The 25526-nt window shown below is 41.9% G+C and overlaps 1 protein-coding gene and 2 long non-coding RNA genes across 17 annotated transcripts; 1 reads left to right on the top strand and 2 right to left on the bottom strand.

Annotated features, from left to right (window-relative positions):
* Window positions 1-335: 335 nt before the first annotated feature.
* mcf2lb (mcf.2 cell line derived transforming sequence-like b) lies at window positions 336-22405 on the top strand. Of its 14 annotated transcripts, none has more exons than XM_088382556.1 (33): window positions 336-451; window positions 583-710; window positions 8726-8809; window positions 9779-9893; window positions 11545-11635; window positions 12741-12860; window positions 12936-13052; window positions 13601-13750; window positions 13822-13946; window positions 14245-14359; window positions 14432-14551; window positions 14754-14945; window positions 15021-15212; window positions 15284-15443; window positions 15549-15610; window positions 15677-15762; window positions 15869-15935; window positions 16012-16127; window positions 16419-16488; window positions 16560-16817; window positions 16901-17026; window positions 17529-17750; window positions 17831-17923; window positions 18011-18089; window positions 18441-18513; window positions 18581-18693; window positions 18872-18961; window positions 19327-19386; window positions 19751-19816; window positions 20122-20231; window positions 20397-20506; window positions 20580-20683; window positions 20973-22405. In XM_088382556.1, exons 2-33 carry the CDS (start codon window positions 632-634, stop codon window positions 21050-21052), a joined length of 3645 nt encoding a protein of 1214 aa, XP_088238682.1. In that variant the 5' UTR covers window positions 336-451; window positions 583-631; the 3' UTR covers window positions 21053-22405. The 14 variants fall into 14 exon arrangements, with proteins under 14 accessions (XP_088238682.1, XP_088238683.1, XP_088238694.1 ...); XM_088382557.1 differs by having other exon boundaries at window positions 18444-18513; XM_088382568.1 differs by lacking the exon at window positions 19327-19386 and having other exon boundaries at window positions 16560-16652; window positions 16725-16817.
* LOC148393970 (uncharacterized) lies at window positions 2003-6530 on the bottom strand. The gene is made up of 3 exons (XR_015859766.1): window positions 6207-6530; window positions 2978-3072; window positions 2003-2893 (listed from the first exon to the last, which is right to left on the bottom strand). It is a non-coding gene; the product is annotated as an uncharacterized LOC148393970 (long non-coding RNA).
* Window positions 11047-12248, bottom strand: LOC148393971 (uncharacterized). 2 transcript variants are annotated; one of them, XR_015859765.1, is made up of 4 exons: window positions 12023-12248; window positions 11687-11830; window positions 11502-11620; window positions 11047-11392 (listed from the first exon to the last, which is right to left on the bottom strand). It is a non-coding gene; the product is annotated as an uncharacterized LOC148393971 (long non-coding RNA). The 2 variants fall into 2 exon arrangements; XR_015859764.1 differs by having other exon boundaries at window positions 11502-11623.
* Window positions 22406-25526: the final 3121 nt, after the last annotated feature.

Raw genomic sequence — 25526 nt, forward strand, 5'->3', positions numbered from 1 at the left:
GCTTCAGTGAATTTTTATATAAAACTAGCATTTTGAATACGGCACAATTTGGTTCTTGTCACTGGTGAGTAGCTACTTGAGTTCTTGTTTGATGTCTTGATGCAACTCCATGTTTTGCACACAAGGTGTCACTATTGTATCACTGCTTGTGTATCCGAGTGCGCCTAACCTCTGCCTCTCCTCCCCCAGCCATTGTTTGCACTGGTTTGCAGCATCACGCGAGTCACCGATGTGCGAGAACGAGGCTGCATCATCATCATCCTGCTCCAGCTCCTCCCCGCCTTCTCGGGCATCCTCCCTTTCCCGACTGCCCCTGGCCGAGGACGTGTCCTGGCAGCCTAGGCTGTGTGAGGCAGCATCAGCATCCAAGGAGGCCTCCATCATCCCCCTTTACATACACCCTCGGCATCCATGTTTCATATAAGACCGCTACCAGGAATACACATCTCGGGTTAGAGCCTTCTGATTCCGCTGCATCCCCTTCTCCCTCCCACCCCCATCCCCCACACCCCATAACATCACCGCACCAATCTCTCCGAGGAACCGTGTGGTAAAAGCAGGCAAGCTGTCTCTTCTTCCCAGGAAAGCTTCTCCTTGCTGGGCTGCTGGTCTCCCACTGCCCCTCTGGAGGATGATCTTGTGGATGAAAACAGAGGAGATGGACGTGGGGGAACTGCTGGAGAGGCTGACGACGGTCACCAGGAGTATAGGTGGGCCACAACTACACACACCCACACAAGGACATTCTTGCTGGTTTCAAATTTAACCCTGAAAAAGAGGAATAAAGCATTTTAAAAATGTGACAATAGACGTAATTGTCAGGGTTTGTCAATATGACATCATGACCTACATTTTATTACCTGTAGGAGGAAAACAAAGAAACAAGATGTGTCGATACAGTCTGAATTCCAGTTTGGTGGTCAAAGGTCTATTTTAACGATTTTAACGACTGCAATGCGGGAAAGTATTGAATTAGATGGTGATGAACCCTACGAGATTCTAGCCTGCACACGCCCATCAGTCACAACATCGATTATACCTGCACTGTGCCATGAGGTGCATCATAGCAACCGTAAAAGAAGAAAAAAAAAAAAAAATCTTCCTTTGCAAAGATGATAATACTGTCAGGTGCTTATTAAGAGGGAAAAACATTAAGTTAGTGTATTTGTAGGTTGTTGCTTATTTTACTAAATACATCATAACTAATGGCTTTTATTACACTCATTTGAATATTATTTTTGTATCTTTTGTTGACAATATTTGCTTTCAATTGATAGAATACACTGTCATTATCTCCGGCTGGAACTAATGCTCCTGATAATGCGTGACAAAATCCAACACACAATTATGGAGGATTATTTGCTCGAATAATGTGATATTTTCTGGAAGTGATAGCGACACATAATACTGGGACTCCTCCTCCCTGCTTACATTGGCCCTGATCCATGAAGAATAGCAGACTGGAAACATACAAAGCGGGCAGAAGAGGAGTACCTGTTTTAAAACAGGTCAGGGATGAAATAATTAAATGAAGCCACATGTTTAATGAGATGAGTGAAGCGAAGAGAAGTCCTGATGTCTAACAGCAATCCTCCACTTATGTTGATCAACTAGCAGTGAGTAGGCGGACTAGATATTAGAGGAACGGTAATTCAACTATACTGCTTCTGTTGAATAGATGAGCCTGGTGTTTCGAAAAGATCCCCTACATGGGTGTTTATTTTCTTTTTGAATTAAAGTGAATTCTCTGGTAGGCCCAAGGTTCCCCATCCCTGCATTACCCGCATGCAATGGTTGTTAGAGACAATGGTGACGAGGTTGTGCCTTGGCTGGATGGCGAGAGCAAAAGACGAGCTAACGATGATCTCACGAGACAGGAGCGAGCATGAGAGTACGCCCAAAGAGATTCAGGGAAGAGTTTATTGATGTGTTAAGTCGTAAGGAAGTTTAAAACCTCGGCACACTCTTTTGAAAGTCTTTGCACTTTGTAGAATGTTGTACAAATGCATTGGCGGCTTGAAAATTGTTTTCCCAAATGAAATAATTATAGTCAGGGTCAAATTGTTGCCAATGCTACAGGTGACATTCAGTTTGGCCCAGTTGCAGTTTTAATGCAACTTTTATTGTACTGTATATTAGCCAACAGCATGCTTTGACTAAAAAAAGCAAATCATTTTTTTTTTTTACATTGAACTGAATCTCTCAATTTTGACTAAAGACAGCCGCACTTTAGAAGTAAGATTGGCAAAAAAAGGCAGAATGAGTCAGCACCAAGTTTGCATGGTTGTCAACTTGGCAAACCGTTGTCTGAATTTAGTTCAGCAGCTTTGAGCACGCAACAAAGCAAATACACAATGTCCAACTTTGCATACTCCCTCCCTCCCTTCCTGGACAAATATTGGTTCACGCAACAGCCCAAGCATAGCAAACATCAGTGTTTTTAAACTTTAAAGCTGATCTTGGCTGTGGAGTACTGGAAGTAAGTTGGAGTATCTGGTAAGACATTGTGGTGTGGAAAGCCGAGGCAGATTAGTAGAGGGGTGGAAGAATATAATTAGCCCAAGCAACAGAAGGGGATTTGTGCCCCAACGGCTGCTGGTTTCCTCCAGCTGGGAAACCTATGCGGCTGTCAATCGTTACACTTGCAATGAGGTCTGTGAGCGTGCAGAAGATCTATTCTTGCTTGTAGCGTGACTGCATGCAGACGTTGTGCAGTGCAGTGACTCAGCAATTTAAACCTGCCAGCTTTGCATGAAATCCCCAATGTGGATCTGCCGAAGAAGCCGGTTCAGTGAGGGGTGCACCGTGGAGGTCTCACCATCGCAGGATGCATGCATGTCTGTCTGATCCTGTACAATCCCAGAAGTGAACCCTTCCAGGATCCTTCTTATGCCTGCGCTGAAAGTTTGTACGAGAGTTTGAAACTGTCCAAATGTCTCTGCACGAGTTCTTGCGGGAAGGCGGCGAGGCGTCGTACCGGATCATGAACCGGCTCAGTCTTCTGATCCAGAACTTGGACATCTCGGGATTGGGCTCTTCTTTTCCTTTCAGTCCAGCCAGTCGTAAGAATTCCTGGAGAGAGTGGGATGGTAAGAGGATGGGATGTTTTTTGTGTACTGGTAATCTTTAGTGGTACTAGTAAAAACTGGTGGTGTAAATGGTTAGTTTAGTTAGGAAAAGAGCATATGTGGTTGTTGATCTACTCATGTCTGCTTTAATGTGCTGTGAGAATTCAGTCGGATTTTCCATATGGCAAAATACAGTATTCATATGGTACTTAAGAGATGATTTGCCTTGATGCAACACTAGAAGTTATTTTTCATTTGTTAATCGTTTATTTAGCAATTTTATGAGATTTTTTTGGTTGACTTATTGCACAACTTAGTTTGTTAGCATGATTATGAAGAAAAAATGTGCAAGGCAAGAGGTGTTTCTTTGTTTCTTTCCAGCCAGCTAGTTTGTTTTTTAATAGTTGTCAAAAAAATACGGTCTGGTTTGACCGTTATTTGTTCGTCAGAATTGGGCAAAAATGATTTCTTCAAAACTTTGAAGTGGTGTCAGGGCCGAGGTTACAGTCCGCTTTCATTGGGAACTCTTAACATATCTTGATGTTTGGTATCCTATTTGGTCAAGGATTTTGTCCGTTTTTTTGGCTGGGTTTGAAAAAGTGTGAAAGCTTTATGTATTATAAATTAGTTAATCAAAACACTTTGAACGCAATATGCTGCTTAGAGTATTGCACAAATACATTTTGTACTCACTACATTAGGTGTTCTTTGCAAAATTGCGAGTGTGCTGTAAATATTAGTTAGCATCACCGGGCAAAACTTCATTCTTTTATTTCCCATGTTGGCTTCCTTCTTTCTTCACCCAAAATGTGTGTGCGTGTGTGTGTGTGTGCGGGAGGGAGGGCTGAGCATCAACAAACGCTACCAGTATACAAATCTGAGCAGCAGCACAGCGCTTATTCCTGTCATTTGCTTTTTGCCGCAAGCACAGCCGCTGCTTGGAAGGCAAGGGGAAAGCTTGGTGTTCTATTGGGCTCAGTGTTTCCACTTTGAGACCTCCTGTGGTCCATGCGAGACAGAGGGCGGAAAGAATGGTGAGGAAAACCAAGAGGAATGCTTCTAAATGGGAAAATACGATTCCAATGGTAACCCTTAAGCGACGTGAGTGAAAGAAATGCTGACATTTTACTTGTGCTACTTTTGTAAGTTACTGGTCGATAGTTTCCAGTGCAAAATGAACATATACGGCTATTATTTTCTGTTCAAGGTCATTCTTAAATATTTAAGGTTAGTTTCTCCTTGGAAAAATACATTTGTGTGTGAGGGAAGACGACATCTTGGGTCTGTTTTTTTATGCTGTCAATAGAAAAAAAATTCTCAGGAATAAAACTCGCTTTTCTTGTAATTACTATTTTCCAAAGAAATGGAAAATTAGACTTTTTACCGGCTCGGTGCAGTTTGACTTTATTTTTCTTGGAACAATGACATCAGACAGTTTTTAACTACAAATTATTTGTGTACGTGAGGTCCATTATTCACATTCATATGCAGTTTTGGAGCCTGAAATGTAAATGTGTCTAAAATGTCTATCACACAAGGCTAACCCTAACCCTAAGCACAGCAAGAGCAAGCCGAACCCTAAGCACAGCCAGAGCAAGCCTAAGCCTAACACAAACCCTAACCCTAACCCTAAGCACAGGCAGAGCAAGCCTAAGCCTAACACAAACCCTAACCCTAACACCTGTTTTTATCCATCTCATCGTGCGGACATTTTCACATTTGCTGTCGACTCTAAATGACATCATGGCATTTCATATCTCACGTCACAACCAATCACAGCTCTCCAGTTTTTGAAGCTGAGCAGTGATTGGTTGTCAGCAACCGTGATGTCATTTTCAGTCGACAGCAAGTGGCAAAATGGCCACCTCCTGAGACACAAAAGAAAAAAGGTAATTTTTCTGCTTAACTCATATTTCACAAACTTAATATGATTCAGAATGCTGCATTTAGACTAGTGGGGGCACACACAACATATTATCGTAAACAAATTTTTTTGGGTTGACTTCCCCTTTAATATCATGTTAGCCATTTTTTTTACATGTCAATGCAGTTTTGGAGCCAGAAATTGTGACAATGTGTCTAAGGATCATATTCAATTCAGCCGATGATTATCGTGCAATGCCTTTGAACGTGTTGGTGTTTACTTACTCGATGTTTATTGCACTGATAACCTGATGTGTGCTGTGGCAAACCAAATCCCTGTGAACACACACACACACACACACACACATGCAAGCATGGCGACATATTTTTAATGTTATAACCAAGCCTTGTTTAAACTTTCCAGCTGACTTTGGAGTGCACTGTATCTTCCATACAAGTCACTGAGCTTTAATTGTTGCATTGCAGTCGAGTAACAGGGCTTTTCTTTGAGTGTGACTTTAGAATGAGAACTCGGAGAGTTCGTGATAATGGAATCTTTTGAGGGGTGTAAACAAGGCCGGGGGTTTCGAATGGTTAGAGTCTGTGAATGGTTAAAGGGGGATTCAAATGGGCCTGTCAGAATGGAGGCTTTGTAATTTCAGGTCCACATCCCCTGAGATAATGCAGCCAAGTGGAACAGTGTACACTGACCACCTGACCATGTTACTTCAGCAAACAGTTTGAAGATAACAGAAACCAACAAATAGAACTTTGTTTTCTCGTGCCAACCAACTACACTAAACATAGAACTTTGTTTTCTAGTGCTAAGCAACTACACTAAACATTTAAAATATAAATCATATAAAGAGATCCATTATGAGAACGAAAAATCAAATCAGTTTGTCAAATAGATTTTGTTTTTTTTAAAGCAATTAGAGTTTGAATTCCATGATAACCAGGTTTTAATTTGTGTTTAACAAGGTCATTCATTCATTTGTTCCCCTTAAATCTTTAGAGATTATGTAACTAGTATTGTGGCGGGTTAGTGTGAGTTGTCAGTGATCTGCTCAGCTGGGTGTGGTCAGTTAATTGTCTTTTTAGAGGAAGAGGTACCCAGCTATTCGTTATCTGGGGGCGGAAGGGAAGGTTTGAGCTCTACAAGGTAGCTTTTGTCTGCCATAGAGAAGGTAACTTGAGGTAGGACTGAGAAGCACACACTGTTGTAGTATGAATGTGGAGACGAGGGGTGGGGAGGGCGTCTGAATGAGGGGCTACCTGTTGTGATGAAGTGCAGTCAACAAGCCTGGAGCAGCAGGATGGAAGCAGGGAAGGTGTCAGATTCAGGCTCCTTTGTGGATCTTGACTTGGATTCTGGTTTTTGCAATGAAGTGGATTCGGGGCTGCAGAGTACTGTGGGATTGGTTGAGCTAGCGAAGAGACGGGAGCTTGACGGATTTGTCATGACGCGTAGTGCTAATGGGAAGAAACGACGGAGGAGAAAAGAAGAAAGTAATATGGAGGTTGATTCCGGATCCGAACAGCATTGGAGTGGATCATTGCTCGTGTGTCTGCAGCCTGTAGAGGAGAGCTGGGATCATGTGTGCATCTCCCTAGAGGAGGTTGAAAAATACTCCAGATTATCCTGTTACTGCCACTGGTTGTGTGGTAGGTGTATTTTCCTCCCTGTGTTGTCTGATTTGTACTGGCAATGTTTTTAAGTGGCATTTTAACATCTGTAACTTTCATACGAGTGTTAAAAACAAGTCTTAATATGATTGATAGTCACATTGAGAGCATGCTGCTTTGATTGCACACCCACCGACTTGTTAATTGGATAAAATTCAGAATCAAATTTAACATGGGAGCATTGATAACTTTCCAAGATGGATTATTTTGGACACAGCTTGTATTGGACCAAGTGTGCCTAATATTGTGTCCCTTGATGGCTTATTGACAAAGCTCTCCCTCAATGTGCGTGAATTTGCTTCTTTTGCCTCCCCCACCACCTCCCGTTTGAGGTCTTCCATATTGGAGAGCATTGAGTGGGCCCTGTCTTAATCATCATCATTATTGATTATTATTAATTTAAATGTTTTTTGGTCTACTCCGGACCAGATTACTGCATGCAATTGGGCACCTGTTGAAAGTGTGTCAGTGGTGGCAGGCGGTCTACGTTTGTAACTGTGACCTACTAACGTTTGACTCGTCAGTCTCCGACAAACGTGAGCGGGACGCTAATCCTCGCCGTTAAGCTCGTCAAAGAACATTAGTCCCTTAAACAGCAGCTGTCGTGCATGCGTGCGTCTTTAAGTGGTTCAATGGCAGTGTGAAATAACGGTTGCTTGTTTGTGTTGTCATGTGTTAGCAGTATTATTTGAATTATGTTTTTTGTGTGATATTTATTTATGTGGAGCACTTTGTGACCTGTAAAAAAAAAGAAAATCACTGGACATTTGCATTAATCTTAATTAGACCCTAATACAAGAATCCTGCCCTTACGAAGATAATAATGCTACTTAATTAATTGCTGCATCTTACAAGGTCTTTGTGACATCACTGATACTTAGTGATGAGAAAAGTTACAAAGAAGTCTGAAAGCCGACACTCCCGGCATAGTGGAGCAGTTTCACTTGTAACGTTCTCATTCCTGTTCTTGAGGCTCGAGGCTTTTTGAAGGATGAATGGCAAGTGGTGTTAAAGCTCAACAAGTGGCACTTGACTCTATTCTGTATTTATTCAAGCTATTTTGAAGTTGCAAGGATATTTTAAAGAACATCAATCTAATGTATAGGCAATTTTTTTACCCTCCTTGTAGTTTCCATGTTGTAGTATTATTTATGTTAAATGTTTTCACTGTTTTGAAGTTGTAAAACGTTACGATAGTAATATTATAGTTTTAGCAAACTTGACCAACAAACATTTAAAATGTATAAATTATGATAATAATTTGGGTATATTAATTTTTATTTCTTAAAAAAAAAAAACATAAAAATGACATAAAAAGGGGGATTTTTTTTTTTTAGACAAAGCTGAGTGTGTGTGTGTTTGGATTTGGTGTGTGGGAGTCACCTGAGGCTGAGGTGTGGTTGTGTGACTGAGTCCATAAGCAAGCGTGTGCTGGGCCCATGAGTATGATGCAGATGTCCCGTCACCTCGGGCAACAAGCGGCCATTATCGTCCATGAGGCAGGCCTGCTTTATACCAAGTTACAAACATCAGAGCCCAGGCCGTTCGTCTTGTCTCATTTCCACATCCAGGATGCTTTGTTCACTGCGTGCACACCCTCGCTGGAGGTCACAGTATAAAGAAAGAGGAAATAGAAGCTGTTCCTCAAATGTCTGTTCCTTATCAATAACCATGTCCCACCCCTGACCCCAAACTCAGCTTTGTATCTGACGTGTATGAGATTTATTAGCGTTTATTTTGCGCAACTGTAGTGGTCTTCGTCAATAATGTTTGCATTTTAATACCGTATTCTCCAGACTATAAGGCGCACCTAAAAACCTCAAATCTTCTCTAAAGCCAACAGTGAGCCTTATAGTCCTGTGCACCTTATATATGGACCAAATTCCGGCCCGAAGCATTGTGTCATCCTCTCGTTTGACCACAGATCGTTAGGCTATCGATCTGTTTGCTTCTTCTTTTCTCTCTCTCAGTCTTCATCCCACAAACACGAAAAAAAAGGTTTAACATTAATGGTCTTATGTGGTAGGCTGACTTAGCCATAGACAGATGGCAAATGCAGAAAGATTGTTTCTAATTTTAATTGCAATTTTTGTCTCTCTTCCTTCCAGATGAGATCATGCAATTGGACAGCAGCCCTCTTCGTGCTGCTGACATCACTCCTGAACTCAGGAGACAATTTGCTTTTCTTTCAGGTGACTCATTCACGACTCATTGTGTGTGTCTGGTACTTGAACTTGCATTTTCTCCTTTTGTGGCTCAATTGCTTTAGTTTTGTATTGCCCCACTAACCATAGCCAAGATTACAGTTCAATGAAACAGATAGCCATCCATTTTCTAAACTGCTTATTACAGTTACACCAAAATATTGAACAGACAAAATCAAATATTTACTGTATCAACCGATTCTTTTTTTTTTTTTTAGTTTAAATGTTTAAGGTTGTAGAGTTTTTATCATTTCTGAATTTTCTCCAGCTCCCATATTTCAGTGATGCAGTTTTTCCGTCCAACTCATGCGTCAGCTTTATTTTGCATTTATTATTTCCTGTGACCTATTTTTTGCTTGGCAGTTATTTGCCATTCAAATGTCACTGTCTTCTTCCTCATCTCTTTTGGGCACCAAGCAAAACACAGTACATGACTTTTTTCCTACTTAATCACTCGACAAACACAGTTCATATATGTTGTATGCACACTCATGCAATATATAATAACTGCAAGCCTTTTCCTACATCACTGCTCCCTTGGCAACCTTGAGGAAGTGTTGGGAACCATTTCACAGACTTGATTAGGACCATGACCGCGTGCTTGCTGTTGCCATAGCGACAGGAAGAAAGAATGGACAAGCCGGTGGATTGATATTCCAGGCACATGCGCTGACGGAGCAGCTGTTTAACGCAGGCAGTGAGACAGCTTGCAGAAAAAAAATGCTGATTGTCATCACACAGCACCAGCGATGAAAGAAGCTATGACTACAAAAAAAAAAAAGTTTGACACCCCTGTTAGTGGGTAGTTTGCATGTTGTCAATGTGCCTGGGCTTTTTTCGGGTGCTCCAATTTCCTCCCACATTCCAAAAACATGCATCATAGGCTAATTGACAGCTCCAAATTGTCCATAGGTCTTGTATGTATGGTTTCATATACTGTATCTTGCTCTTGCTCAGGAGGCAGAGGAGACAACGGCAGCCCCATCATTGTGTTCCCGGAATTCCCAGCCTTCAGTGAGATCACCGACAGAGAGTTTCACAATGTGCTTACGTACCTGACAAGTGTACCCAGGTGAGCACACTAATCAATCATTTTACTCACTAAGATTATTTTATTGATGTTTTTAAAGTAAACATTTATTTTGGGGGTTTATCGTATACATACAGGTAAGAGTTGAGTGCCTTCACTGTATTACGCAACATTTTGGGCAGCACTGAGTATTGCATATGAGTGCGGAATCGAATACCAAAAAAAAAATCAAATATGATCAAGATCTGGTATTTCCCCAAATAGGTGGGGGGGATAAGTTCCCAAAAATCCACAAATAGATGAATTTGCAAATGCCAAACATGAATATTCAGGGAGAACATTTAAAACATTTAAACTGATTATTTAATATAATCACACACACATTTTAAATTATTCCATTCTGTTTATTTAACACTTTTAGTGAAAAGACAATTTTTTTAAATACCAAACAAAAGCTACTTTTATATTCAATCTGTTCCTTGGGAAAAAGTAAAGCGATAAAAACATGTAACTAAAGGGCCATTCTCTTTTCTTTGCATTGTCTGAAAGTTGTGCTATATTGCAGAGTTTACAGTACAAGGAAAAAAATGATCATGAGCCCTGAAATAATCAGTCACAATCCAGGGTGGTTATCAGTCTTTTGCAGGGTGACATCCACTGGGGTACTGAATGAGGTCATAGGGGAGGGGTAAATGTGTGAGACCACCATAATCCTAAATATTCCTTCATTTACAGGCTAGTGTTATGCAATCATTTTAGTCTTTAATTGTATTTGAGTGTGTTGTATAATTTTACATTGAGTGTTTGATTTCAAAGGTTACTGTTCATCACGGGTGTGACGAGCTTTCAGGCCATTCTAAAAACGAACAGTCACATGTCAGCTTTCTCCGGGGCTGTTGTCTAATACTGTCCAGCGTGACCTGCTTGTTTAAAGAATGATCAGTGGATCAGCTGATGAATTTTATTTGGGTGTACTTCATATCCAAGTACATATCATGACTCGGTAAATAGATGTGCCTTAGTTTAGGGGAAAAAAAATATAGAGACGGCTCTGATGCAGAATTTGACTTCGGTACATCTTTTTAGCGTCAATTAGAAGTGAGAATTATTATTTATTTTTCATATATTGTATATACCCAGGGCTGAGGCCAGTGGGTGTACCATAACCATAAAACCTTGTTTACTGGAGCCTCATATCTGTTAACAATCACCCTCTGCTTACGAGAACTACTCATCCCTTTGCACCAATCTTGGCTCACATTTAGCAGCCTCCATCACCTACTGGATGGCATTGGGCTGAAGGGGTGGGGCTTAGCCTGAGCACTATTTGGACTCTGGGGTCTATAGTACCTTTGCAACTGATTCAGCTCTACCGCATCAGTTTGGCTTCGGGGCTGCTCATTTTATTTACCGCAATGAGCAGATGTACTTTAGAGTTACTGTTATTCCCAATATATACTGGTAGGATGTGAGTGACTAGAAAGTATCCAGCAGAGAGACCACCCATGGTGGAGGGTGGGCACAGGGAGGTACGTCCCTGTCTTAAAAGATAAGAGCCACACAATAACACAACGTGGCTTCATCACTTATCTCACAAAGGAAAACAGCGCTTGCTGGTTTTTCATCTGAACTATTTTTTTTTGCAGTTACCTTTCCTCTATTAATGGATTTTTCCTCATTGTGTGTCTGCCAGTTTGCCATCAACGGACGTGGGCTTCATCCTCGTCATCGATCGGCGGCAGGACCGATGGGCGGCCGTCAAAGGGACCCTGCTTCGGATTGCGGTGAGTTGACTCAGCTGGTGGCTTCTTTGTTTTTTGAATGTCTACCCCTACCTCTGTAAGACAGGCGTACTGCTAACTGCTCCAGCATGAGTCCATTTGTGTCCCTTGGGGTGCCATCCACTAATGTAGCCCGTCATGGTAATTATTGGACCACTTTTACCTTTTCCAGTGCAAAAAGATATTTGTGGTTTCAAGCTGTGAAAGTGTCAGAGACAAAAGCAGCAGCTGTGGCACTATAATTTGGAATTTCATGTGTCTTGTGAGACTTTAATTCAGTGAAGGATTAATACCACAAAGCCAAAATGCGATGATAGACATAGAACTAGCAATTACGACATGTCTCGTAAAAAAATCAGCATATTTTGTCCTTTATGTGAAGTGATTCACCTTCCAGGAAGTAATCCTCCCTCACATTTGTCACTGTGTCTCACACTGGTCATCAGAATTATGGGTTCATCGCCACCTCTGTAATAAATAATTTCCTTTCTATTGTTTTCTCTGGAGAAAAAAAAAGGGTCCTTTTTCAACCGATCAGAAAACTGTATTAGTTGTTGACCTTTGGGATGGATTATGTTCATCCCTTCAGGTATTATTTAGGTATTGCTTTCTTCCATTTCCACTTCCTCTGATTTATTACCACCGATGATGAATTGCCTTTAAAGAACGATGTTATGGGAAAGTGACATCATCATAATAAGAGCTTTATTGGCCCTTCTATCTTAACGCCCCTACCCCCACCTATACCAGCCTCTCACTGGTTTCAAATGTTCCGATAGCATTGTTTTTGTTTCAGGTTGAATCAATCAATTTTGTTTGATGAAACAGGGGGTGACCTTTTACCACCAAAGCTGCCCTCTGAAGACACTCATGAAAGATGTTTGCTTATTTTGAATTAAATCAGCTTTATCTGCACTTCTCGGCTGGTGGTGACGGGCTTAATGACCTGTCTGATATATGTTGGTGTTAATATTATGAAGGTTGTTTTAAGTCAGTTTCGTCTGGTCTCTACTAAATGCCATCTAATCAATTTTGGAAATTAAGCCTTATTGTCTTTTTCAAGGGAGATTTTTGATTCAGCTCTTTTCTTGGCTCTCAATCAACCCAGGGTGCATTCCCTGGAAACCTCCAGCTGGTTCTGGTCCTGAGGCCCACCACTCTCTTCCAACGTACACTCTCTGACATCCTCTTCAAGTTCAACAAGGATGAGTTTAAAATGAAAGTGCCTGTACGTGCCTGTCTTTCACCTTTTTCACCTTTGCACTATGAGTGGAGAGGTCACAATTTGTCGTTCTGTTTTCAGGTGATCATGCTTAGCTCGGTGAGTGAGCTTCACTCCTACATTGACCACACACAGCTGAGCCAGGAACTCGGGGGAACGCAGGCCTACTGTCATGAGAAGTGGATCGCTCACCGCACCGTATGTAATATATGAATTAACACACTTTTTTTTTTTTAAAGCATGGAGAGTCAGACCACGATTTTCCTGTAGCTTCTGAAGCAATTCTGGATCTGGACTTATTATAACACAAAACTCTATTGCATTATCGGATGAGCTACGTATATACTTGCTTAACTCACATATGATAGGACAGGTGAGATGTGAGATATGAGACATCTTCTATTTTTCATTAATCTAGTATAGACTACTATAACCAATTATTAACTAGAGGATTTCATGTTATATTTTGGTATCGACTAAGTTAAATGCAGTCAGTCTTTTTTTTTTTTTTTAAATTAAGTCAAATATTTTACATCTATTGTACAATTTTTTAAACAGGAGAAATGAGTTCAAATAAGATTAAAAGTCTCTTTTCCAAGAGTGACAATCTCAAGACAGGCAGCAGTATTCTACCTAGAACTGAGGTATAGTATTATAGACATGGCAGCAAATGACCATGAAAAAGCACAAACGTCTCCGCAAGCTGTCGAGATTTCTGGCACAGATCTCGTTTATTGTGGTGGCAGGCTATCGAGGGCTTTGCGTTGATGGTAAAGAAGATGGCCCAGGCCCTGCAGTCATTTGGCGCTGAGCTGGCTGAAACCGAACTCCCCAATGAGACCCAGGCCACCACCCTCCTCCTCAGTGCTCACGGCTGCAAGAAAGATCAGATGAAGGTGAGTCTTGATTTGTCATTAAGGTCAACTTGTGGTGTTGTTGATTGTCAATGTGTTGTGTGCTTGTCCAGGATGATCTGCTGGTGGCTCTCAGCCAAGGCAGCAGGCTTTTGGAGAGCATCAATGAACCTCTGATGCGCAACCCTGACCATAACATGAACCAGGATGAACTGGAAAACCTGGCAACTGTGCAAAGGTGGGAAATTGCTTTGTAATGCCAAAAATGTTTTTATCCATCTTTTTTTGGGTCACACATTTAGTTGTTTTTTCATTGAGGGCCGAAGAGGAAAGACGTAGTTGCTTGCTCTCTTGTTTTTGTTGAAGCTGAACTGGTAATGGTGTGTGTGTTTTTTCTGGGCACACAAGCACCCTCAAGACTCAAACTCTCCTGTCAACTGTCATTAGGCTCTCTAAAACGCCCAGTCAGCATTCCAGCTTAGTTGTCTAACTTTTCCACCACCACCACCGCCTCCTTCTCTGCCCCCTCTACCCAGACTGCTGTCTCAGTTGGACGAGACAGAAAGAGCTTTTGACGAGTTCTGGGCCAAGCACAGAGCCAAACTGGAGCAGTGTCTCCAACTGCGCCACTTTGAGGATGACTACAAGGAGGTTAGTTGATCAAATCAACTAGCAGTGTTGAGGGTTTCTCTTACTCATTTTGAATGTGTTTTGGTGACATAGGTGAGGCTTCTGCTGGATCAGTTGTCAGAGAAACTGGCCGCTTTCTCTGAGGTGGGGATTAGCCACAACCACGCTGACCATATCCTCAGTGATCTCACCATCTACGAGGAGAGAGTCAGTGTAAGTGATGAAGACGCTGAACAGAACAATGACCGCATCTTATAAAGTTAACTACGGGGCTCACTTGGTAGAGCCAGTTTATTTATTTGTTTGTTTGTTGTTTACGTTCATTAATGCTTCTTCTTCCATTTCAAACAGATAGTCTAATCAATGGTTCCTGTGCTCCTATAAAGATTCACAGACCTTTGTTTGTGGTCCACAGGAGGCATTGGACAGAGCTTTGGCTTTGGCCGGTGAAGGTGATGACCTCATTCAGAAGAATCACTACGCTCAGGATTCCATTGTGCCGAAAAGCAACGAGCTACGAGCGCTCTGTCAGGAGCTGAATGACAACTTGAAGGCTAAGAAGGAGCTGCTCCTCAAAGTCCGAGAGTTGCATCACTGCTTGGAGAGGGTGAGTAACACCTGTGCTACGTTGAACACACACAGGGGATTGTTTTCATGTGTTCATTCTCACAATCCTCTACAGGCTTCCAAGTGGTGCGATGATGGCATTTACCTGCTGGCTTCTCAGCCTGTGGACAAGTGTCAGTCCCATGAGGGGGCTGAGTCAGCTCTGCAGGAGCTGGAGGGGTTCCTGGCAGACGCAGGCCGAGACAGACTGTCTGATCCCAATAGCATCTGGGCGGATTATGAGGCAGTGCTTGACCAGCAGCTCAGGGTACCCACTGGTGTTAGAAACCAAATTGATGTTTGAATGGGACATTGACGCTCTTCTCACTGATAAAACAGGAACAAGTGGAGAAGGTGCTCCAAAAGCAGGTGTCAATGCAGGAGATGTTTGACAAGAGGAGGGTCAGCCTGAACAAGCTCGCAGCCAAGCAGACCAGGCCAGTACAGCCGGTCGCTCCCAGACCTGAAGCCTTCATTAAATCACCTCTCAGCTCACCTGGTCAGTCTCGACGTGTTTCTAGCAGCAATAAACACTTCATATTTTCTTTTTCTAAACCTCCACAATATATTTGTGTTGTGAATCTATCCCCATTTCCTGCCTCAGCACACCGAGGTAAACTGGATAGAAGTCACTCTGAGGGAAACAACAATGAAAGCTGTGACAAAGTGAGTTAAGTCATGATTTTATCGATATAAAGTGTGTTAATGTCTAATATTTTTATTTGCCCAAAGGGAGACAGGCACTTACTGAATGGAGAGGATAAACGCAGACACGGCTCTTTGTCAGAGGAGGAGGAGAACCTGGCAGTGCTCAGGAGGTAAGTCACCAGAAGACACTATGGACGAATTTAATGACAATTTGAGTTCTTCCCTTCACTTGCACGTGGCTGCTGCAAATTTACAAAGTCACTTCCCTGTCTGCAGGCACGTTATGAACGAGCTGCTGGAAACGGAGAGGGCTTATGTTGAGGAGCTGCTGTGTGTCTTACAGGTTCATTCATTTAAGCACCCCACAACACGTGTCCAGCATCTGTTTGTGGTATTAATTGAGTTTTTCTTTATGGCAGGGTTATGCCTCTGAGATGGATAACGCAGCCATGGCGCACCTTATCCCCCCACATTTACAGAACAAAAAGGAGGTTTTGTTTGGCAACATGCCAGAAATCTACCACTTCCACAAGAGGTGAAGAACCGTCCTCTAGTTGTTAATGATAAGCCAAATGAAATGGCCCTATAATAATAGTACACTAACTTGCAATCTCTCGTTATCATCAAAATTTATTTAGTTTAGCCAAGAAAATCCAAAGTTACAGAAAATTTTAATTAGACCATGTTTTTGAGCTAGACTTGTCCATATTTTTGCCTGTTTTCCCAAAATGGGCATTTGATTTAAGACTTTTCATTGTCCTCCAAAATACTAGTAAAGTGCAAAAAATATATATTTATCAACAATAGTCATCCATTTGTTTTCCAGGACGTTTCTCAGGGAGTTAGAACTGTATGCAGACTGTCCAGAGCTAGTTGGGAGATGTTTCCTGGAAAGGGTGAGCAAAAGGTGGAAAACCTGAGTTCTTCTTGAACATTTCTTTAACACACTTTATCTCTCCTCGCTTAGATGACAGACCTGCAAATCTATGAGAAGTACTGTCACAACAAACCTCGCTCCGAAAGTCTCTGGAGACAGTGCTCCGACTCCATCTTCTTCCAGGTACTGTCAACACATGCATGCGTTTATTCTTTGCTTGAGTGTTTGACATCTTTATTTCACAATCTTCACCAGGAGTGTCAAAAAAAGCTGGAGCACAAGCTTGGCTTGGATTCCTATTTGCTTAAGCCTGTACAGAGAATAACCAAATACCAACTGCTGTTAAAGGTAACATGTCTATTAGCCTCAAACTAGATTTGTTGTGGTAAAAATGTGGGAGGTGATTTGTATTATTTTTTTTCTTTCTGCAGGAAATGTTGAAGTACAGTAAAGGCTGTGAGGGTACGGACGACCTGCAAGAAGCTCTGACATCAATTTTGGGCATACTTAAGGCTGTCAATGACTCCATGCACCTCATCGCCATTACAGGATATGAAGTGAGACAAAGACCAATAAAGAGCAAGGATAAAAAAAAAAAAAAATGGCATGCATTTAATCCCTTAAATCTGTTAAATATTTAACAAAACAATTGCCAATATATTTTATATCGTTTGAATAGAGATAATAAATCATTTTCATATGTTATCTTATTTTAGTATAAATATTATTTTTAGTATCGTGAAATAATTATACATTTACATTATTGCAAAGTTGTTTTGGTAATAATGTGATGTCAGAGGGGAAGGTATTTGTTGTAGCCTCTAAGTGAGCACCAACTGTTATTTCCCAAAGAGGAAATAGTGAGACTTTTGTAAAGTGAGAATGTTATTTATTGACGTTAGGCCAGGAAATATCAATAATTGAGACATCACACCCTACGGTGGAAACATCCGAATTTATTTTCCTAAGCACACCATGCTGAATTAAACTGACTCGCTTGATGGAAACGTGGCTTTAGAAGACTCAAATGAAATTCCCATTCTGTCTTTCCTTTACCAGGGCAACCTGAGTGAGTTGGGCAAGCTGCTGATGCAGGGCTCCTTCAGCGTGTGGACGGAACACAAGAAAGGCCACGCCAAGGTCAAGGACCTGGCCCGCTTCAAGCCCATGCAAAGACACATCTTCCTGCACGAGAAGGCCCTGCTCTTCTGTAAGCGGAGGGAGGAGAGCGGGGAGGGTTACGAGAAGGCTCCTTCCTACAGCTTCAAGCAGTCACTCAGCGTGAGCACCTCTTGGTTTTGGATGCAGTCGCTTTTGGATTTGCTTGATTTGAAATTTCTCGTGGTTGCTTGTCTTGACAGATGAACGTTGTGGGGATCACTGAAAGTGCGAAGGGAGATAACAAGAAGTTTGAAATCTGGTGTAACTCCAGAGAAGAGGTCTACATTGTGCAGGCATGATACGTTTGATGACATCCTAAGAACTAACAAAACGGAGAAATGTACACAATTTTCAAGCTTTTGTTGCTCTTGAAATGTCAGGCACCGACAGCTGAAGTGAAAACAACCTGGGTGAAGGAGATCAGGAAAGTTTTGACAACTCAACTGGAAGCATGCAGAGGTGAATGTAGCGTTCAGTGATTATAACTTTGGGAATTTCCTTGGAAATTTTTCTCCCATTGTGTGTTACGACGATTGTTGAAGTAAAACGCTGATGCGAATTGTCAAGTTACGACGGACCAGATTTCTACATAACTAACCGATGCTAAAAAGAAAACTCAGTAACAGTAAATATTTATATGAAGAGTATGCTGTTGTCCGAATAGCAGCAGCCGAATAAATACGGGTCTATTGTACCCTCTGCCATCTTAATAACAATTGACTTAAATTTTCTAATTCCCACGGCACCCCTGATGATCTCTCACGGCACACTAGTCGCTACAAGAAATGTTAATTCTTCAATTTTGTTCAGAAGCAAGTCAGCAGAGGGCGCCAGATCAAGCTACGCAAGGCCCCCCAGTGGCAGTTGGAGCAGAGAATCAAAGGTATATTGTTTTTTGAGCTTGATGAAAAGGCATGTTCTCCAGGCCTAAATTCTTGACTTCTCCTCAGCGGCAGTCCCTTCAAGATGGGCCAGAGAAGTTTGAAGAAAGGAGACGAGAGGAAAGCAGAGCACTGCGGCTTCAATGCTTATTCCACTCCTTCACCAAAGTCAGCAGGAAAAGGTGACCTTTTGGGACCGTTTCTTGCATGCTAATTGCACTTTTATTTCCACTTTCTTTGTCTCATTCTTGTCTTCCCCTCACCTTTCCTCCCTTTGAGTGTCTTTTGACTTACCTTGCGTCTTTCCTCTATTTTTGTATTGTCTGCCTGTTCCTCTTGCATTCCCCTCTGGGTCGGAAGAGAGAGCCACAAGCCCTACCTCAGACCGAAGCGCCGCGGCTAAAAAGCGCTTTACTTTACAGGGCTTCAGTAACCTCAAAGCTCAGAAAGGTAACTGCAGCTCATGTCAGAACATCACACCGATTGTGGCAAGTTTGACATTTATTTACAAGTCGTGCAATTAAGGAGTTGTGAAAAATACTTTTACGCCTAATTAAGTCGACAGATCCGACAAGTTGAAGCGCAACACATAACCGACCTCTTTCTGGACTGCCTTGTGAAATGACGAATATTTCGTCATCACCTTGGAAACTAATTATTAAATGTTTCTAGATACCCCCTGCAATAATAATTTACTGCATTTTACATTCTCCCCCACATATTTAACAATAAATGCCATAAAAATCTTCTAGGCAAAATAATGAAAGAGTTAGTTTATCATTGTGCCGTCCAACACTGCATGCTTGCCTCCGCAGAGCCGCCGAGCACAGATGATAAAAGTTTCACCTTGCCCATCACCATTCTGCTGTGTCCAGGTATCACATAGCAGCATTAGTAGCGTCGTTCAGTGCAGTTCTCTGTGCTTTTCCCGCCGCAGATGTGACACGTTAATGGCAAAATAATATGAATTGTCCCTGAAAGACAATCTTCAGCATTCGGCCTATATTGATTTACACGTGAGCTCTTCTCACCCAGTGTGTTGCGGAATAGTGGTTTAGATATAATCCCAATCGTGCCCAGTGACGTTCTTGGATGCTCCCACCTGTGCTTCACACTGTAACCAAATAGAGTAGGAAAAATTGCAGTCAATTATCACATCACATGTGCTTGCTTAGGTGCTTCCCTACCTACCTGGTCTTTCTTGCTCTGACACTCAAACTGCTTTTGGGACATTTTTAGGATCCCCGACCAGCCCGGATCACAAGACTAAGCGGCAGAGTGACCCGACGCCGTTCGGCTTTAAAGGTACCCTCCGTTTTTGGTGCATCCATCCACACACCTGCAAGGAGTGTCATTGACTGTGTTTTCTCAGATGCTGGTGGATGATGTCACTTTGTTAAACATTGCACACGTGCACAGCACCAGCTTATTTATACCTTTCATCTTGTTGGTGTAGTCATTGGCTTAAATAAGTAACACTGCTGCACATGATAGAAATGCGTTGCGACTTGTTGGATTAGGTTCTTTCTTTTTTTATGTCAATCTAACTGCAGGTCACACTTTTCTTAAACCACACGCCCTGCGTTCTGCTTCCTCTTCTCTACCCACAGGCTGGAACAAGTCTTCTCTCTCGATGGGTGCGTCGGAAGAGCAGGACGGCTACTCCAGCGGGGAGGATCCTCTCAACTCTGACCCAGAGGACGAGAGCCCCAAGAAGCTGGTGAGACTTGAGCAGATTTATGCACCCATGCTTAATCATACCTAGTCTTCTTTAGGGCTGGTCAGCATGTCCGTCTCACAGTGGGCGGGCGGGCAGGTGGATGATCTTCATTAAAGAACAGAAAAAGGATCTGCTTACAATAATACTTTATATCTTTGCAAACAGTGCACTGGTAAATACACGGCGACGGGCGACTACGAGGGTTCCACCCAAGAGCTAGCGGTGAAAAGCGGCGATGTAGTGGAGTTACTGAAGGAGGGGGAGAATGGACAGTGGTGAGTCAGACTTGCCATCTTCAAGTGTCCATCCGATTCACACGTAATGCTTATCTGGATGTGTGTGTTGCAGGTTAGTTCGTAACCTGAACACCTCCACAGAGGGCTGGATGGCCACTGCAAATTTGGTTACCCTCATTGCAAAGTCCAAGTCATGCCAGTCACTCACCAGCTCAGGTACTCGAGTAACTCAACACAGATGGACAGAAAGAAAATATCTGTGAATAATGATATAGGAATGAATGATGAATACCAATAATGATCCAGCCAAGATGTTTTTGTTTAGTGGTAGACATGCACAAGCATGGTGCCAATTAGAAGGATGGACAAATCAATGGTAACTGCCATAGTTTTGTGTTAATTAAACCTGAAAGGCCAACAATCACATCTACTGTACATTGTTTTCAAAGCTTTAAATTTCACATCCTACAATCAATCACTCTTCTCTGTGGGTGTGTCGAAACAGAAGGCAGTGGATCAGGACACCTCAGCACGTCATCCAGTTGCAGCGAAACCTGCACGCCTTTTACGGACATCAAATCCTGAGCTGGCCAGCACCTCCCTCATGTGTACCCACGCCACTCCCTCTCTCCTGAAATGTCTTGTGGCTGTAGTGTCCGTATGTGTTAACATTGATAGCTACCATTAAAACCAGCATCTTTTCACTCATCCACATACAAGCATCCTGCACCCTAAACTGGAGGAACATAGTCTATTTTAATGGCGTACAGTATTACTGTATGGAACGGTGATGTTATAGATGTAACGGGTTAGCGGGACTGATCTCAGTTAATGCATCTATTGATGGAAGTGGGCCAGCAGGACTGATCTCAGTTAATGCATCTAATGGTGGAAGTGGACCACCCCTATTACATCACACATGAATTACTGTAAAATCCAGTGAAAAGCACCTGTCTTTTGCAAAAAACAAAAATCTAAAACCAAGGAGGCTTTAATAAGCAATGAAAATCTTAAATATCGTTTAAATGTTTACTCGTACAATGGCCAGTACCAAGGGCTTGTAAAAATCACAGATTTTTAGCACATTTTTTACAGTGTTTTACATACTATAATTAAGGAAGACATTTGAAAGCAATTACAGAGTTAAAAGATTTAAAAACAATGTCAAGAAAAAAAAATAGCGTGCTAAAATTGCTTAAGTGCATGAGCAAGATTTGAATCCCTTCAATGACCGTAATCATAGATATGGGAGAAAAACATTGTTTAAAACCTGGATTTATAAGCATTTACACTTTATTGGTATGTTTTGAAAATATATTCATTCATATGATTCACTCTGATAATAAAAGATATCAGCATATCTGGGGGGATTTATTATACACAAGAGAAAAAAATAACTTTTTAAGGGTGCCTGTGGGGTATTAAGCATGGGTGTGTTATTCATAGGATTTTTACAGTAATTCTACTGCAAGAGCACATTTTAAAGTGACAATTACAAACAGCTTATTTTGCTGCTGTATTACATATTTATTTGTAAGAAATGCAACACAAACACAAATGTTGCTGTACTCACTTTATCTTCTAATATCTTATTTTTGTACTACTTTGTTTGTCCTTCTCTGTCATTAGAATATTTTTCCATCTGTGGATTTCATGTACACTAAAATCTACAAAAGTGTCATAATCAGAGGTGACTTGTATAGCGGTAACTTATTCCCTTCATGCTCTGAATGTAGATATTGTTTATTAATGCCTGTCACAAGATGTTTATTATTGGAGCTGCTATACTGTACATTATTTATGGTGATGTCACTGCCCTGTGACTTTTTAAAAATATATATGTATAAAAAGAAAACTTGATGATTATAAACTCGTGTTTTGTTGTTTTTGTGAATGTTTCAAAATAACAATAATAAATCAGACTGTGTAAATAAATTAGTTCATGCGGTCCTCGTGGTATCTCTCCCTCACAGTTGTGAGGTTCAGTGTTCAAATCTGGCTGGACTGAGGCCTGACTGCGTTTTCTTAGGAAGTGATTCGTTCACTCTCGTTCACTGAAAAGATTCGTTCTTTTTGAACGGATCCTTCACTCACCAGCCAACACTAGTTATCATATACAGGTGCCACCGGAAAAACTTGGTTGGACCCGTTTGAAAATGATTTATTTGATATGACTCAAGAATTGTCTCTGTGCAACGGTGTGGTGTTTCTTAACAACTGAATTGAAAATGAGTCCACGGGAGCACTGCAACGGCCGCAGAATTTTTGCAAGAACAATTCCTCTCAGGATGAACTATCGATACAAATATTTTCATTTGATTGAAGGCAATGGCGTTAACCACTCGACCAGAGCTCTTGCTGTGCTTAGGGTTAGGGTTTGGGTTTGGCTTGCTCTCGCTTTTGCTGTGCTTAGGGTTAGGCTTGCTTATGCAACCAAATCACCTCAGTTGTTTATCACTTCCTCTGATATTTTTGAACTTACCGTAATTTTCGGACTGTAGGTCGCACCGGAGTATAAGTGAGCAGCAGGGGGGGGCCCCATTTCAACCCCTTCCACTGAGTGCCAAGCAAGGAAGAAATGGGTACCATTGTTATAGTCACTGGTATGACTCGGCAGGGGTTTGAACCCACGACCTCCCAGTCTCAGGGCGGACACTCTCCTCTCAGGCCACTGAGCTGGTAAACACTTTGTGTCGTAGTATAACACTTATAGTCGTTTTTAAATAACGTGTATACCTATATACGCCTAAATAGTGTTATCCAATATATCTACTGCAATTTCACATTAGATTGCTGGTTTGAAATTTGCTTTTGATATTATTATTTTTAATAAACATTTATGTTAAAACGTGTCTGGCGTATTATTCCTTGTTTTTATATTCGCCAATTAAAACATAAAAATCAGACATTTTATATGACAATATGTGTAGGTACACTACACGAGGTTAAAAAAAAAGAGAATAAATAAATAAAGGGTTAATTGCACAACAAAAGCACGTTTACAAATATACAATACAAATATACTCGATACAAATATTTTCATTTGATTGAAGGCAATGGCGTTAACCACTCGACCAGAGCCTGCTCGGAAACCAAAGGAGATTTGGTCATATTGATAGGGTATCCTCCATCCAAACATGTTCGGTGTTGAAAGTTTCAACGGATAGTCCGAAGCCACCCTTTCCACAGTAGTCACCATGACACCTGGCGACCACCTGGTGGCGTCAGTGTGCCGAGCGCCGTTGGACGATCAGGAGAAGAAGATTTGAATCGACGGATGTGACGTCAGGGCTTTAGGTCAATTGAAGACAGGTGTGCTCGCTCAAGGGGAGTTATCATATGCAGGTGCCACCGAGCGCGGGCCGGCGGCGGCGGCGGCGGACGGTTTCTCAGGTAAGCGAGCATGCTAGCAAATGTTTGTCGTCTCCTGCCGTTTCTCACGACGGCACGCTTTGTTGCTTTTTCTCACAAGCCTTTTTTTTTTCAAATTTATTTAGTTTGTCGCAGGATTGTCGTACTCTCGTGACTCGGCAACGTCACGTCCACCGCGACGGTGGACCTGGAGGTAAATTGTAGGGTTAGGGCCATTTAGCCCGTGAGCAAATGTTTGCAGTTTCTTACGATGCCATTCATTATTTCTTGCAGGATTTTCGCTGTCTAGGGAGTGCTTGAGGTTTCGGCACGGCACGGCACGGCACGCCACAATCCACTTTGCGTCGCGTCGTTGCGCGTTTTGGTGGTATTTTAAATGTCTTTCGCGGTTGTTTTTTTTCATGCTGGCCAGCATTTTTTCATTCGTCTGTCTATAGAAGGTTCGTAAATGACGCCGCCGATAAGCGCGCGTTTGTCTGACTATAGGAAATGTTAGTTTGACTTTGTTAGTCAACTAAACCATTTTGTAATTATTTTATATTATCCGTGTGCCATTTCCGTGTCATGCAAACTGCTGGTGAATGCAACGTATATGTTACGTCATGTCCAAATCGGACCAAATCCATTCACAGATGGCGCCCGCCCGCCCGCTCGTTCCGTTACGCAACAAACATTTGCGCGGCGGGTTATTTTCTCCCGTTTTGGACGCCACGCCGCCAACCTGGATCATCTGTCCAATGTGAGGTGAGTTGTAGATGATGAAATTAAAATATGAATTATAACCTTTAATAATTCTTGTCATGATTATGTATTTTTTCAAATGTAAAACTACTTAGAATGTATCAAATTAAAGTATTAACTATAATTTTGATAGATTATCGTAACTTACTACAATATAATATTTTTTTTCAAATGTAAAACTCCTAGTATGTATAATTGTTGGTAAAAAATCATGCCATTGGCACTCTACTCAATGTCTATTTTTGTTGCAATCATTTGCTTGTCTTTTGTAGCACTAAAACAGGCCGCCCAGCCAGCATCCTTCTGTACAAAGCAAGCAGGAGGCTCTTGAAGGAGCCCTTTCAGTGATGTTGAGGACACGGAGGAAGAGTAGTCCTAAATCAGGTGAAAACCTGTTTTTGTCAAGTTTCAGCTTCCCAACACAAAATGGTTGTCGAGTTTTAGCTTCCCAGCACACAATTAATGTCTGTCTGTGTTTTTGTAGGCTGCAAGAGGAGGCGAATGGAATAAGTATATAATTCCACATGAAAAGGCGCAATGGCCTATCCAAAGGCGCAATGGCCTATCCAAAGGCGCAATGGCCTGTCCAAAGGAGCAATGGCATGTCCAAAGGAGCAATGGCCTGTCCAAAGGAGCAATGGCCTGTCCAAAGGAGCAATGGCCTGTCCAAAGGAGCAATGGCCTGTCCAAAGGAGCAGTGGCCTGTCCAAAGGAGCAGTGGCCTGTCCAAAGGAGCAGTGGCCTGTCCAAAGGAGCAGTGGCCTGTCCAAAGGCGCAATGCCATATCCATAGGAGCAATGCCATATCCATAGGAGCAATGCCATATCCATAGGAGCAATGCCATATCCATAGGAGCAATGCCATATCCATAGGAGCAATGCCATATCCATAGGAGCAATGCCATATCCATAGGAGCAATGCCATATCCATAGGAGCAATGCCATAT

The sequence above is a fragment of the Syngnathus floridae genome, chromosome 8, assembly GCF_059516105.1.
Source record: "Syngnathus floridae isolate MCC-2025c chromosome 8, RoL_Sflo_1.0, whole genome shotgun sequence".
Classification (NCBI taxonomy): Eukaryota; Metazoa; Chordata; class Actinopteri; order Syngnathiformes; family Syngnathidae; genus Syngnathus; species Syngnathus floridae.

What these genes read in the sequence shown, in the direction of transcription:
- mcf2lb (XM_088382559.1), top strand. Translation starts at nt 6,215, where the DNA reads ATGAAGTGCAGTCAACAAGCCTGGAGCAGCAGGATGGAAGCAGGGAAG. An exon ending in ATCTACCACTTCCACAAGAG is followed by an intron (nt 16,128 to 16,418) that starts GTGAAGAACCGT and finishes TTTGTTTTCCAG; the next exon opens with GACGTTTCTCAGGGAGTTAG. An exon ending in AAGAGGTCTACATTGTGCAG is followed by an intron (nt 17,924 to 18,010) that starts GCATGATACGTT and finishes TTGAAATGTCAG; the next exon opens with GCACCGACAGCTGAAGTGAA.